The sequence below is a fragment of the Coregonus lavaretus genome (genome assembly GCF_964263955.1).
Source record: "Coregonus lavaretus genome assembly, chromosome: 20".
Classification (NCBI taxonomy): Eukaryota; Metazoa; Chordata; class Actinopteri; order Salmoniformes; family Salmonidae; genus Coregonus; species Coregonus lavaretus.
In genome coordinates, this window is record NC_140007.1 from 44,419,138 (window position 1) to 44,434,415 (window position 15,278).

At 44.6% G+C, this 15,278-nt stretch overlaps 1 protein-coding gene across 1 annotated transcript in view; it reads left to right on the forward strand.

Moving 5' to 3' along the window:
* znf335 (zinc finger protein 335) overlaps positions 1-15,278 on the forward strand; it is a 45,057-nt gene that overhangs the window by 11,704 nt on the left and 18,075 nt on the right. Inside the window, exons 9-13 of the mRNA XM_084184931.1 lie at positions 378-527; positions 3,935-4,102; positions 4,310-4,574; positions 5,015-5,189; positions 14,772-14,884. Of these exons, the coding sequence (XP_084041057.1) occupies positions 378-527; positions 3,935-4,102; positions 4,310-4,574; positions 5,015-5,189; positions 14,772-14,884 (871 nt within the window). The remainder of the gene's footprint in view (positions 1-377; positions 528-3,934; positions 4,103-4,309; positions 4,575-5,014; positions 5,190-14,771; positions 14,885-15,278) is intronic.

A 15,278-nucleotide genomic window follows, 5' to 3' on the forward strand; every position in this document is an offset into this window, starting at 1 on the left:
ATTGTATTGATCATCAGAAGGGGAAATTAGATTTGTATATAGTCTAGAGGCACAGGTGAGGACAGAAACAGAATTAATTTGAATCAAACTTTATTTATCCCCAGCTGAATTAATTGGAATTAAACTTTATTGATCCCCAGGGAGAAATTAGACTAATACAACCCTTTATAATTTATCGAACAAGCGCTCTGCCAAAGAGGCCTGTATGGAATATGATCAAATAAAACAAGCTGATACTTTATTAACCCCCAAATTGAGGTAAAAAAAAAAAAAAGGAATATGCCTAAATCAACCCCCAAAGGGAAAGTTGAATTAGCTGATTGGTGGTCCTGTTTGGAATACGATGATCTGATTGGTTGTGTTTGTGTTACTTCCAGGTGGCCCCCCTCCTAAGAAGCGTGGTCGTGGTCGGCCCAGGCGTAGTGATACGTTGGCCCGTCAGCAGGCCGAGGTGAAACCGGAGCCCCAGCCTGAGGAGCCAGAGGACGATGACATCGTAGACGCTGGGGCCATCGATGACCCTGAAGGTACAGTACGTGGAGATCCCTGTCATTTTAGTTCAATTTTAGCACTTTTCAGAAATGCATTGTCACAAGGCTAAAGCAGATAGTTTGTCAGTCACTCAGTCACTCACTCATCCACTCTCATCACCGGCAGTCATGAGTCATGACCACAGTAAAATACCATGTGACTGTTGAGTCACGGTAAACTCCTCTTATGCACTCTGGACGTGTGTTGGTAGTAGCCAACTGATAATGATCATATATTTATATTTTAGTCATTTAGCAGACGCTCTTCAGGTCGCTAATGGCCTGGTACTTGCTACAAGACCATGGTGCTTGCCTACGGAGCTGTGAGGGGAACGGCACCTCCTTACTTTCAGGCTCTGATCAGTCCCTACACCCAAACTAGGGCATTGCGTTCATCCACCTCTGGCCTGCTGGCTCCCCTTCCTCTACGGAAGCACAGTTCCCGCTCAGCCCAGTCAAAACTGTTCGCTGCTCTGGCACCCCAATGGTGGAACAAGCTCCTTCACGACGCCAGGACAGCGGAGTCACTGACCACCTTCCGGAGACACTTGAAACCCCACCTCTTTAAGGAATACCTGGGATAGGATAAAGTAATCATTCGACCCCCCCCCCCCCCCCTTACCCCACCCCAAAACATAAAACAATAAACATTAAAAAAAATTGTAAAGTGGTTGTCCCACTGGCTATCATAAGGTGAATGCACCAATTTGTAAGTCACTCTGGATAAGAGCGTCTGCTAAATGACGAAAATGTAATGAAAATGTACTCAGGGCTCTATTGTCCCTCTAACCATCAGGACACTAATGGCCTGGTACTCAGGGCTCTATTGTCCCTCTAACCATCAGGTCCTAATGACCTGGTACTCAGGGCTCTATTGTCCCTCTAACCACTCTGACATCAATGCAAATGCAATCGAAAATCGCATCAAACACTTACCATCAAAACAGTATTTTTAAAACTCACCTCACTGTGATGATCAATTTGAAGAAAGAAGTTCAACAGCAGGTTGAAACTGAGTGGAACACATGGTCATTGTGGATGATATTTCAAAGTCTAACACAATTAAATGGACAGCGCTTTCTAAGGTGATGATTAATTCAAAACACCCTTATGCATATTAGAGCATATGCATAGGCCTATATATGAGCGTAAGCCTGAATTTATTAAAATAATAATAACATTTTGAAAAAAGAAACTGATTTTAAAAGAATGATTGTGTCGTTATACAATACTTAGTCTACCACATATTACACATGGCAGAAAAACATTAAAAAAATACTGATTTAAGATATCTTTGGTACATTGGTCTAGCCTAAATGAAACAAGTTAATTAGGCTACAAATTCATTATAATTATAGGCTTTTTGATTTTGAATAGCCTAGTAATAGGGCATTTAAAAAAAAAATAGTTTCATAATAAATAGACACATTACCTTTTTAGCTACAGAATACAGTATCTCACTACCGCGAGTTTCCATCTCCTCCCCTCTCTACTTCAATTCCTTTCTCCATCGCGCAGAGAGAGAGGGGCTGTCAACAGTTAATTAAATATGTTGCGTTGTGAAAACAACATGTTACTATCGATGTTCCTGAACAGAGGATTTCACTTGGTTTCCCAAATTAAGCACTGGGTAGCTGCAGGAACAGGGTTGGCGAGCCCCATGGCATACAGAGTATCACCTGTCCTACAGCAAAAATACCGGAGTAGCCTACCCGACATGAGTGGAAAACGCACCGGCGGGGAAGTGGCCTCCATTCGCTATTCCAGTGCATACGGATTACGTCTTTTTTTTTTGTCTTGACCCTGTTCCTGGCCATTTTGATAATGGGCCATTCTAAATCGAAACAAATTTGACATATTAGTAAAGAAAATATTACATTGAGAATAGTCTGATTGGTGAAAATATATGATCACTTGATGAGAGAACAGCTGTGCAGCCTGAGGCAAGGAACAGAGCGCAAGCTTTTTCAAATCATCAGTATCCTGTAGTCGCATCATGCAGCCCATATATGTTTTGATTTCTAAGACATTCTAAGGTTTGTATCATTCACAACTAAAGTTGCCAAATAACTCTAAATCTAGCTGGTAGGACCTGTTTCAAATGATCACTTTTACGCTCAACATAGCCACTTCATATGTGCACTCGCTCCGGAATGGGAAAAATATCCTTTCTATTTTATTCAGCTAAGTTACATTTATATTCTTCTTACTATAAAATCATATTATATAAAATAATGGCACTTATAAGCATATCTTGTCAGCTAAATTAACTAGCCTACAGCCTATGGCATGGAGCATAGCCAGATAACATACAGTAAGTAGGCCAACTCATATTCTGTTCTTCGGAAATACATTTTCTTCATATCGTAATGTCTCTTTAGACCTGCCTAAAATAAATAACGGATGTATTGTGGTGTTGTGTATTACATTGATTTATTAGACTTTTCTAAATGTAATGTTCCAAAGGCATCAGAGTCTTGTATCTGTGGAGGCCAGGAGATGCTAAACGTGTTTATGTTAATTCATGGTAATTACTGTGAGACCGGCAGTCTTTTGCATGACAATAACCGGCTGACAAATGTTCATGACCGCCACAGCCCTAACTACAGTACTGTGTATTTATGACAGACTACAGTACTCTGTAGTATAACCGACTGCAGTACTCTGTAGTATAACCGACTGCAGTACTCTGTAGTATAACCGACTGCAGTACTCTGTAGTATAACAGACTGCAGTACTCTGTAGTATAACAGACTGCAGTACAGTATAGTATAACAGACTGCAGTACTCTGTAGTATAACAGACTGCAGTACTCTGTAGTATAACAGACTGCAGTACAGTATAGTATAACAGACTGCAGTACTCTGTAGTATAACAGACTGCAGTACTCTGTAGTATAACAGACTGCAGTACTGTATAGTATAACAGACTGCAGTACTGTATAGTATAACAGACTGCAGTACTCTGTAGTATAAGACTGCAGTACTCTGTAGTATAACAGACTGCAGTACTCTGTAGTATAACAGACTGCAGTACTCTGTAGTATAACAGACTGCAGTACTCTGTAGTATAACAGACTGCAGTACTCTGTAGTATAACAGACTGCAGTACTCTGTAGTACAACAGACTGCAGTACAGCCCTATATCGTGGTCCTCTGTAGCTCAGCTGGTAGAGCACGGCGCTTGTAACGCCAAGGTAGTGGGTTCGATCCCCGGGACCACCCATACACAAAAAAAAAATGTATGCACGCATGACTGTAAGTCGCTTTGGATAAAAGCGTCTGCTAAATGGCATATTATATTATTAAAAATATCCAACCCTCTCAGATCTGCCACCTGGGTGTAGGGATTAGCAGTCGATTTGGGATTCACACACTCACTCTCTCCCCCTTTTCTCTCTCCAGAGGACAGTGACTATAACCCAGCAGATGAGGACTGTAGGGGCAGACAGCCTGCCCTGCTGAAACGGCCTGTCCCACCTCCCTGCTCCTCCTCCTCCACAGACCGCCCCAGACGCAGGGTGGGACGACCCAGGAAGTTCACCTATACAGAGGGCAGCTACAACGGCAAGGGTGGGTATCATATACTGCACAATACTCGCCACCTCTGTTTTTCCTGAATAATCTGTCCATTGTAAAGTGAACGCTTTCTAGCTGAAAAGCTGGTGGGAATCCAACTGCATGAAGAGAATGCTGTGTGTCTTTCATTTGAATGATCTTAGCTGTTATTCAATAGGTTTGTTAATCAGGGCATGAACTTCTTGTTTTGGATGTATACAGAAGCAGCAGAAGACGGGATGTCAAAGCCTAAGGGCAGTGTGGACCCTCAAGGCTCGGAGGAGGCCAGTTCCTCAGGCCTGGGAAACGGACCAGCTCCCTTGGCTAATGGAAACGCAGCAGAAGCCGGCATCAGCCAATCGGACTCTGAGAACAAAGACCCGTCGTCCAATGGGAGGCCGGAAGAGGCTGAGCTTTTCCCCAGGAAACGGGGTCGACCCTCCAAGCGGTTCATCAGAAAGAAATACAAGAAGTACATGAACCGCAAGTACGACCCGGTTTCATATTATTACTGACACCTGGAGCAGACTACCGTTTCTCACTGAATACTTTCAACAGCTATATACCCTTTTTGAAGTATTGGGAGGGCTCCAACTGTACTGGAAGTGTGCTGGCAAGGATATTTTCTTTTCAAATGGTCCTTTCCAGCATTGTTCCAGCAGATGTGATGGATGCGTAACCAGGCCATGCAGTACAGGTAGCACAGCATTGCTCTGTAGTGTGAAAAAGGTATATCATTCTGTAAATGATTTATCTGCAGAAAGAACTCTCGCAACCAAACCATGACCTACCTCCTCCCCTGCATCCTCTAGATGGTATTATAAGGCTGTCAGTCTTCTGTGGGTCGTCCAGAGAAATAAAGTACTGTATGAGCTATGAAGCTTTCAGCAAACTTCTCTCTAACCTCCTCCCTGTCTGTTCTGTTAGGTACTGTAAGTCTCTGAAGCCGCTCCTGAGGCCTCACAACTGTTGGATCTGCGGCTCTCGCTTCCTGTCCCAGGAGGACCTGAGGTTCCACGTAGACTCTCACCAAGGAAACGACCCAGAGTGCTTCAAATGCCTGCAGTGTAACTACCGCTGCAAACGATGGTCCTCGCTCAAGGTGAGTGGGCCGGGTCATACAGGCCAGTCAGACGGTCGGTCAGCCGGTCAGTCAGCCAGACGGTCGGTCAGACGGTCGGTCAGCCAGCCAGTCAGACGGTCAGCCAGTCAGTCAGCCAGCCAGACGGTCAGCCAGTCAGTCGGTCAGCCAGCCAGTCGGTCAGCCAGCCAGTCGGTCAGCCAGCCAGTCGGTCAGCCAGCCAGTCAGTCAGTCAGTCAGTCAGACGGTCAGTCGTACAGTGCCTATTGAAAGTCTACACACCCTTTGCACAGTTGTCATATTTTGCTGCCATAAAATTAAGTCTAAAGGGATTCAATTGGATTGTTTTACCCTACAGATCTACACAACCTGGTCCACATTTTCAAAGTGAAAGAAAAAGTTTATTTTATTTTATTTTTTAAAGTATTTTTAGTATTAAGTTAGAAGCACCTTTGGCAGCGATTGCAGCTGTAAGTCATTTTGAATAAGATTCTACCAAGTCTTAGGGCTACATATTATCCATTGTTTTTGTCTAAATCGCTCAAGCTCAGTACATTTGGTTGGGAATCATTGATGGACAGCAATATTCAAACCTTGTCTCTGATTCTCAAGCAGATTTAAGTCAGTACTAAGACTGGGCCATTCAGGAACACTCAACAGCTCTTGGAAAGCCATTCTGGTGTGTCTTTGGCATTAAAATGTGTATAATTGTCCCACTGAGAAATAAAACTCTATCCCAGGGTTAGGTTTTCAAAAGACTGAGGCAGGTTTTCCTCTAACTTTTTACATGGGCTTTGCTCCTTTCATATTTATTTTAATCCTGATAAACTCCCCAGTCCCTGCCGAAAACAAACATACCCATAACATGATGCTGCCACCACATTACATGGAAATACAGAGGGTTTCACTCTGTGATGTGTTGGATTGGATTTATTTTAAGGCAAAATGTGAATTTATTTGCCATGTTGTCTTGCAGTATTACATAAGGGCCTTGTTGCAAACATAATGGATGATTTGATTGTTTTTTGTTTTAATGCAGGCTTCCTTCTTTTCACATCAGCTTGGTACTGGTACTCCCTGTATATAGCCATGTTAATTTTACTCCTTATTGGTATTCGTTATTTCTCGTATAACTATTTCAATTTTTTAAATAAGATGTTTGTATCTTTGATCTTAATTCTGCCCGTAAGGACCCGTAAGTAAGCATTTCACTGTTAGTCTACACCTGTTGTTTACGAAGTATGTGAAAAATAATATTTTATTAGATTTTATGTGGAGTGAATGCAATGTTGTTGTTCCCTTTTTGTATTTTCAATTATTGTCCAAAGCGTTTGACATGGTTGATCATGAAATATTATTATTATTAAATATCTAAATTGCATTATTACGGTTATACATGTAATTGGCTATGTAGTTACAGTGTCTTGCAAAAGTATTCATCCCCTTGGCATTTTGCCTATTTTGTTGCATTACAACCTGTAATTTAAATGGATTTTTATTTGGATTTCATGTAATGGACATACACAAAATAGTCCAAATTGGTGAAGTGAAATGAAAAAAATAACTGAATTTTTTGAAACAAAACAAATAAATAATGGAAAAGTGGTGTATTCACCCCCTTTGCTATGAAGCCCCTAAATAAGATCTGGTGCAACCAATTACCTTCAGAAGTCACATAATTAGTTAGATTGCACACAGGTGGACTTTATTTAAGTGTCACATGATCTGTCACATGCTCTCGGTATATATACACCTGTTCTGAAAGGCCCCAGAGTCTGCAACACCACTAAGCAAGGGGCACCACCAAGCAAGCGGCACCATGAAGACCAAGGAGCTCTCCAAACAGGTCAGGGACAAAGTTGTGGAGAAGTACAGATCAGGGTTGGATTATAAAAAAATATCAGAAACTTTGAACATCCCACAGAGCACCATTTAAATCCATTATTAAAAAAATTGAAAGAATATGGCACCACAACAAACCTGCCAAGAGAGGGCCGCCCACCAAAACTCACGGACCAGGCAAGGAGGGCATTAATCAGAGAGGCAACAAAGAGACCAAAGATAACCCTGAAGGAGCTGCAAAGCTCCACAGCGGAGATTGGAGGATCTGTCCATAGGACCACTTTAAGCCGTACACTCCACAGAGCTGGGCTTTACGGAAGAGTGGCCAGAAAAAAGTGTTCGCCAAAAGGCATGTGGGAGACTCCCCAAACATATGGAAGAAGGTACTCTGGTCAGATGAGACAAAAATTGAGCTTTTTGGTCATCAAGGAAAATGCATAGTTATGCACACTCAAGTTTTCTGTTTTTTTGTCTTATTTCTTGTTTGTTTCATAAGAAAAAGTGGTAGGCATGTTGTGTAAATCAAATGATACAAACCCCCCAAAAATCCATTTTAATTCGAGGTTGTAAGGCAACAAAATAGGAAAAATTTCAAGGGGGGTGAATACTTTCGCAAGCCACTGTATGTTTATGATAAACATACCTCCCAGACAGTTTACCTATACCCTTCAATGGATTCTTCCAGGTTATTTCTGAAATCCATCTATATAACACAACGATAACCTTCACCCTCCCCACCTCCGCACCTCACATAGTCGCTTTGGCTTGCGAAAGTATTCACCCCCCTTGACATTTTTCCTATTTTGTTGCCTTACAACCTCAAATTAAAATGGATTTTTGTGGTCCTCTGTAGCTCAATTGGTAGAGCATGGCGCTTGTAATGCCAGGGTAGTGGGTTCGATCCCCGGGACCACCCCTACGTAAAAATGTATGCACACATGACTGTAAGTCGCTTTGGATAAAAGCGTCTGCTAAATGGCTTATTATTATTATTATTATTATTATTATTATTATTATTCACTATCAGATACAGACATACCATACTCTGGCATTCTAATCTTCACATTGCCAAAACATCATCATCCCTCAATAACTTCAAGTGAAGACTGGGGGTCAGCCTGATGAACCGAACTACTCAGTAATCTCCTCCATGAAGACTGGGGGTCAGCCTGATGAACCAAACTACTCAGTAATCTCCTCCATGAAGACTGGGGGTCAGCCTGATGAACCAAACTACTCAGTAATCTCCTCCATGAAGACTGGGGGGTCAGCCTGATGAACCAAACTACTCAGTAATCTCCTCCATGAAGACTGGGGGTCAGCCTGATGAACCGAACTACTCAGTAATCTCCTCCATTAAGACTGGGGGTCAGCCTAATGAACCAAACTACTCAGTAATCTCCTCCATGAAGACTGGGGGTCAGCCTGATGAACCACACTACTCAGTAATCTCCTCCATGAAGACTGGGGGGTCAGCCTGATGAACCAAACTACTCAGTAATCTCCTCCATGGAGACTGGGGGGTCAGCCTGATGAACTAAACTACTCAGTAATCTCCTCCATGAAGACTGGGGGGTCAGCCTGATGAACCAAACTACTCAGTAATCTCCTCCATGAAGACTGGGGGTCAGCCTGATGAACCAAACTACTCAGTAATCTCCTCCATGAAGACTGGGGGGTCAGCCTGATGAACCAAACTACTCAGTAATCTCCTCCATGAAGACTGGGGGTCAGCCTGATGAACCGAACTACTCAGTAATCTCCTCCATGAAGACTGGGGGTCAGCCTGATGAACCAAACTACTCAGTAATCTCCTCCATGAAGACTGGGGGTCAGCCTGATTAACCAAACTACTCAGTAATCTCCTCCATATAGCCTAACTCTCACCCACCCACCTGCACACCCACATTTAAACAAAACAGTAATTACTGATCAATTCAGTTATTCATTTATAATTAGTTGCTTTTGTCTGTTTTAACAAACCTTTTTTAGTTTTGTACTTATGTATTTTATATTGTTTTTCTTTGTAGTGTGGTTTTCATATAAGCCCTTGGGCTTCCAACCTGCGCACCGTTTTTTGTTTGTTTGTTTTAATTCATTTTTTATATGTATTGTTGTCTATCACTTGTTTTCTTTGGTTAAATACATGTTATGGGTATGCTTGTCACCGGCATGAACTGGGGAGTTTGTCAGGATCAAAATAAATATGAAAGGAGCAAAGTCCATGGAAAGCGTTAGCGCAAAACCGAACTTTTTTTGTAAAAAATATTTGTGGGACAATTACACAAATGTTAATGCCAAAGACACAGCAGAATGGCTTTCGGGGAGGTGTTGAGTGTACCAGAGTGGTCCTTACTTTAAATCAGTTTGAAAATCAGACACAGTTTGAATATTGCTGTCCATGAATGATTTAAAAAAAAGAATTCCTATTCAAAATGATTTACAGCTGTAATGGCTGCCAAACGTGCTTCCACCGAGTATTAACTCTGGGGTGTGAAGACAAACACTAGGTATCATCAGCTAGATTCCGCCACAGGTCAATTTTATTTTATTGTATTTTTTTTTTTGTCGGGGGGCCGGAACATAATTACAAATAATTTGTTGGCTGTAAATTGACCATAAGAAGCCCAAACAGATCATATTTGACTAAAACATAATCATTTCAAACCTTTCTTACATTTGTATATACAGTGAGGGAAAAAAGTATTTGATCCCCTGCTGATTTTGTACGTTTGCCCACCGACAAAGACATGTTTTACATGTCATTTTAATGGCAGGTTTATTTGAACAGTGAGAGACAGAATAACAAAAAAAAAATCCAGAAAAACGCATGTCAAAATGTTATAAATTGATTTGCATTTTAATGAGGGAAATAAGTATTTGACCCCTCTGCAAAACATGACTTAGTACTTGGTGGCAAAACCCTTGTTGGCAATCACAGAGGTCAGACGTTTCTTGTAGTTGGCCACCAGGTTTGCTCACATCTCAGGAGGGATTTTGTCCCACTCCTCTTTGCAGATCTTCTCCAAGTCATTAAGGTTTCGAGGCTGACGTTTGGCAACTCGAACCTTCAGCTCCCTCCACAGATTTTCTATGGGATTAAGGTCTGGAGACTGGCTAGGCCACTCCAGGACCTTAATGTGCTTCTTCTTGAGCCACTCCTTTGTTGCCTTGGCCGTGTGTTTTGGGTCATTGTCATGCTGGAATACCCATCCACGACCCATTTTCAATGCCCTGGCTGAGGGAAGGAGGTTCTCACCCAAGATTTGACGGTACATGGCCCCGTCCATCGTCCCTTTGATGCAGTGAAGTTGTCCTGTCCCCTTAGCAGAAAAACACCCCCAAAGCATAATGTTTCCACCTCCATGTTTGACGGTGGGGATGGTGTTCTTGGGGTCATAGGCAGCATTCCTTCTCCTCCAAACATGGCAAGTTGAGTTGATGCCAAAGAGCTCGATTTTGGTCTCATCTGACCACAACACTTTCACCCAGTTCTCCTCTGAATCATTCAGATGTTAATTGGCAAACTTCAGACGGTCCTGTATATGTGCTTTCTTGAGCAGGGGGAGCTTGCGGGCGCTGCAGGATTTTAGTCCTTCACGGCGTAGTGTGTTACATTTACATTTTACATTTTAGTCATTTAGCAGACGCTCTTAACCAGAGCGACTTACAGGAGCAATTAGGGTTAAGTGCCTTGCTCAAGGGCACATTAACGTCATTTAGCAGACGCTCTTAGCCAGAGCGACTCACAAATTGGTGCGTTCACCCTATAGCCAGTGGGATAACCACTTTACAATTTGGGGGGGGGGTTAGAAGGAATACTTTAGCCTATCCCAGGTATTCCTTAAAGAGGTGGGGTTTCAAATGTCTCCGGAAGGTGGTGAGTGACTCCGCTGTCCTGGCGTCATGAGGGAGCTTGTTCCACCATTGGGGTGCCAGAGCAGCGAACAGTTTTGACTGGGCTGAGGGGGAGCTGTGCTTCCGCAGAGGAAGGGGAGCCAGCAGGCCAGAGGTGGATGAACGCAATGTCCTCGTTTGGGTGTAGGGACTGATCAGAGCCTGAAGGTACAGGGGTGCCGTTCCCCTCACTGCTCCAAAGGCAAGCACCATGGTCTTGTAGCGGATGCGAGCTTCAATTGGAAGCCAGTGGAGTGTGCGGAGGAGGGGGGTGACGTGAGAGAACTTGGGAAGGTTGAACACCAGACGGGCTGCGGCATTCTGGATGAGTTGTAGGGGTTTAATGGCACAGGCAGGGAGCCCAGCCAACAGCGAGTTGCAGTAGTCCAGACGGGAGATGACAAGTGCCTGGACCAGGACCTGCGCCGCTTCCTGTGTAAGGCAGGGTCGCACTCTCCGAATGTTGTAGAGCATGAACCTGCAGGAGCGGGTCACCGCCTTGATGTTGGCGGAGAACGACAGGGTGTTGTCCAGGGTCACGCCTAGGCTCTTCGCACTCTGGGAGGAGGACACAGCGGAGTTGTCTACCGTGATGGCGAGATCATGGAACGGGCAGTCCTTCCCGGGGAGGAAGAGCAGCTCCGTCTTGCCAGGGTTCAGCTTGAGGTGGTGATCCGTCATCCATACTGATATGTCTGCCAGACATGCAGAGATGCGATTCGCCACCTGGTGATCAGAAGGGGGAAAGGAGAAGATTAGTTGTGTATCGTCAGCGTAGCAATGATAGGAAAGGCCATGTGAGGATATGACAGAGCCAAGTGACTTGGTGTATAGGGAGAAAAGGAGAGGGCCCAAAACCGATCCCTGGGGGACACCAGTGGTGAGAGCACGTGGTGCGGAGACAGCTTCCCGCCACGCCACTTGGTAGGAGCGACCGGTCAGGTAGGACGCAATCCAGGAGTGAGCCGCGCCGGAGATGCCCATTTCGGAGAGGGTGGAGAGGAGGATCTGATGGTTCACAGTATCAAAGGCAGCAGACAGATCTAGAAGGACAAGAGCAGAGGAGAGAGAGTTAGCTTTAGCAGTGCGGAGAGTCTCTGTGACACAGAGAAGAGCAGTCTCAGTTGAATGACCAGTCCTGAAACCTGATTGGTTTGGATCAAGAAGGTCATTCTGAGAGAGATAGCAAGAGAGTTGGCTAAAGACGGCACGCTCAATAGTTTTGGAAAGAAAAGAAAGAAGGGATACTGGTCTGTAGTTGTTGACATCAGTGGGGTCGAGTGTTGGTTTTTTGAGAAGGGGAGTAACTCTCGCTCTCTTGAAGACGGAAGGGACATGGCCAGCGGTCAAGGATGAGTTGATCAGCGAGGTGAGGTAGGGGAGAAGGTCACCGGAGATGGTCTGGAGAAGGGAGGAGGGGATGGGGTCAAGCGGGCAGGTTGTTGGGCGGCCTGCAGTCACAAGTCGCAGGATCTTATCTGGATAGAGAGGGGAGAAAGAAGTCAAAGCATAGGGTAGGGCAGTGTGAGCAGGACCAGCAGTGTCATTAGGCTTAACAAACAAGGATCGGATGTCGTCAACCTTCTTTTCAAAGTGGTTGACGAAGTCATCCACAGAGAGAGAGGAGGGGGGGAGGGGGGGGGGAGGATTCAGGAGGGAGGAAAATGTGGCAAAGAGCTTCCTAGGGTTAGAGGCAGATGCTTGGAATTTAGAGTGGTAGAAGGTGGCCTTAGCAGCAGAAACAGATGAAGAAAATGTAGAGAGGAGGGAGTGAAAAGATGCCAGGTCGGCAGGGAATTTAGTTTTCTTCCATTTCCGCTCCGCTGCCCGGAGCTCTGTTCTGTGAGCTCGCAATGAGTCATCAAGCCACGGAGCTGGAGGGGAGGACCGAGCCGGCCGTGAGGATAGGGGACACAGAGAGTCAAAGGATGCAGAAAGGGAGGAGAGGAGGGTTGAGGAGGCAGAATCAGGAGATTGGAGGGAGAAGGATTGAGCAGAGGGAAGAGATGATAGGATGGAAGAGGAGAGAGTAGTGGGAGAGAGAGAGCGAAGGTTGCGGCGGCGCATTACCATCTGTGTAGGGGCAGAGTGAGTAGTGTGGGAGGAGAGTGAGAGAGAAAAGGAAACAAAGTAGTGGTCGGAGACTTGGAGGGGAGTTGCAGTGAGATTAGTAGAGGAGCAGCATCTAGTGAAGATGAGGTCAAGCGTATTGCCTGCCTTGTGAGTAGGGGGGGACGGTGAGAGGGTGAGGTCAAAAGAGGAGAGGAGTGGAAAGAAGGAGGCAGAGAGAAATGAGTCAAATGTGGACATAGGGAGGTTGAAATCCCCCAAAACTGTGAGGGGTGAGCCATCCTCAGGGAAGGAACTTATCAAGGCGTCAAGCTCATTGATGAACTCTCCAAGGGAACCTGGAGGGCGATAGATGACAAGGATATTAAGCTTAAATGGGCTAGTGACTGTGACAGCATGGAATTCAAATGAGGAGATAGACAGATGGGTTAGGGGAAAAATTGAGAATGTCCACTTGGGAGAGATGAGGATTCCTGTACCACCACCCCTCTGACCAGATGCTCTCGGGGTATGCGAGAACACATGGTCAGACGAGGAGAGAGCAGTAGGAGTAGCGGTGTTTTCAGTGGTGATCCATGTTTCCGTCAGCGCCAGGAAGTCGAGGGACTGGAGGTTGGCATAGGCTGGGATGGTAATAGGCTGGGATGGTAACTATGGTAACTATGGTCCCAGCTGCCTTGAGATCATTGACAAGATCCTCCCGTGTAGTTCTGGGCTGATTCCTCACCGTTCTCATGATCATTGCAACTCCACGAGGTGAGATCTTGCATGGAGCCCCAGGCCGTGGGAGATTGACAGTTCTTTTGTGTTTCTTGCATTTGCGAATAATCGCACCAACTGTTGTCACCTTCTGACCAACCTGCTTGGCGATGGTCTTGTAGCCCATTCCAGCCTTGTGTGGGTCTACAATCTTGTCCCTGACATCCTTGGAGAGCTCTTTGGTCTTGGCCATGGTGGAGAGTTTGGAATCTGATTGATTGATTGCTTCTGTGGACAGGTGTCTTTTATACAGGTAACAAACTGTGATTAGGAGCAATCCCTTTAAGAGTGTGTGCTCCTAATCTCAGTTTGTTACCTGTATAAAAGACACCTGGGAGCCAGAAATCTTTCTGATTTGAGAGGGGGTCAAATACTTATTTCCCTCAATACAATGCAAATCAATGTATAACATTTTTGACATGTGTTTTTCTGGATTTTTTTTGTTGTTTTTCTGTCTCACTGTTCAAATAAACCTACCATTAAAATTATAGACTGATCATTTCTTTGTCAGTGGGCAAACGTACAAAATCAGCAGGGGATCAAATACTTTTTTCCCCTCACTGTACAGTAAAATCACTTGGAGCTGATTTCCAGGTGTTTTTACAGGCCAAGTCCAACAATAATAATACAATAGGAACTCAGGGGCCAAATGAAGCCACCCGCCGGCCGCCGGTTGGGAAACCCTGACATACGCAATCAAGACATCTTCATTTTTGTATTAATTTAGAACATTTTCTATACTTTTTTTTTTCTTTCACTTTGAAAATGTGGAGCAGGTTGTGTAGATCTGTAGGGAAAACAACCTAATGTAATCCCTTAGATTTAAGGCAGCAAAATGTGACAACTGCAAGAGGTGTGTAGACTTCAGCAGGTCATTTAGTCTTTTATTGCTAAATAATTACACTGCTTCTTCAATCAATCATTGAATCAGTCTTCAGTTGTTCTCTCGTGTCTCAGGCCTGGTCTGTTCCCTGTACTGTCTGTAATAACCACCGTGGGAATGATAAGAGCCTGTGGTCTCTGCTGTGTTAACAGGAACACATGTTCAACCACCAGGGGAACAAGCCCTTTAAGTGTGAGGAGTGTGACTACAGCAGTGTGTATAAGAAGGATGTCATCAGACACTCAGCAATACACAACAAGAACAAGTATGTGTGCGCGCGCACACACACACACACACACACACACACACACACACACACACACAGGATGTCATCAGACACTCTGCAATGCACAACAAGGAGCAGTATGTTATTTCCTGCCACCATGTGTGACATTCCCCTGTGAGCTCCACACAACTCACAGTACCAGACCTACAGTGCACAACTCACAGTACACAACTCACAGTACCAGACATACAGTACACAACTCACAGTACACAACTCACAGTACCAGACATACAGTGCACAACTCACAGTACACAACTCACAGTACCAGACCTACAGTGCACAACTCACAGTACACAACTCACAGTACACAACTCACAGTACACAACTCACAGTACCAGACCTACAGTGCATGGCACATTGAGCTTTTACTGGT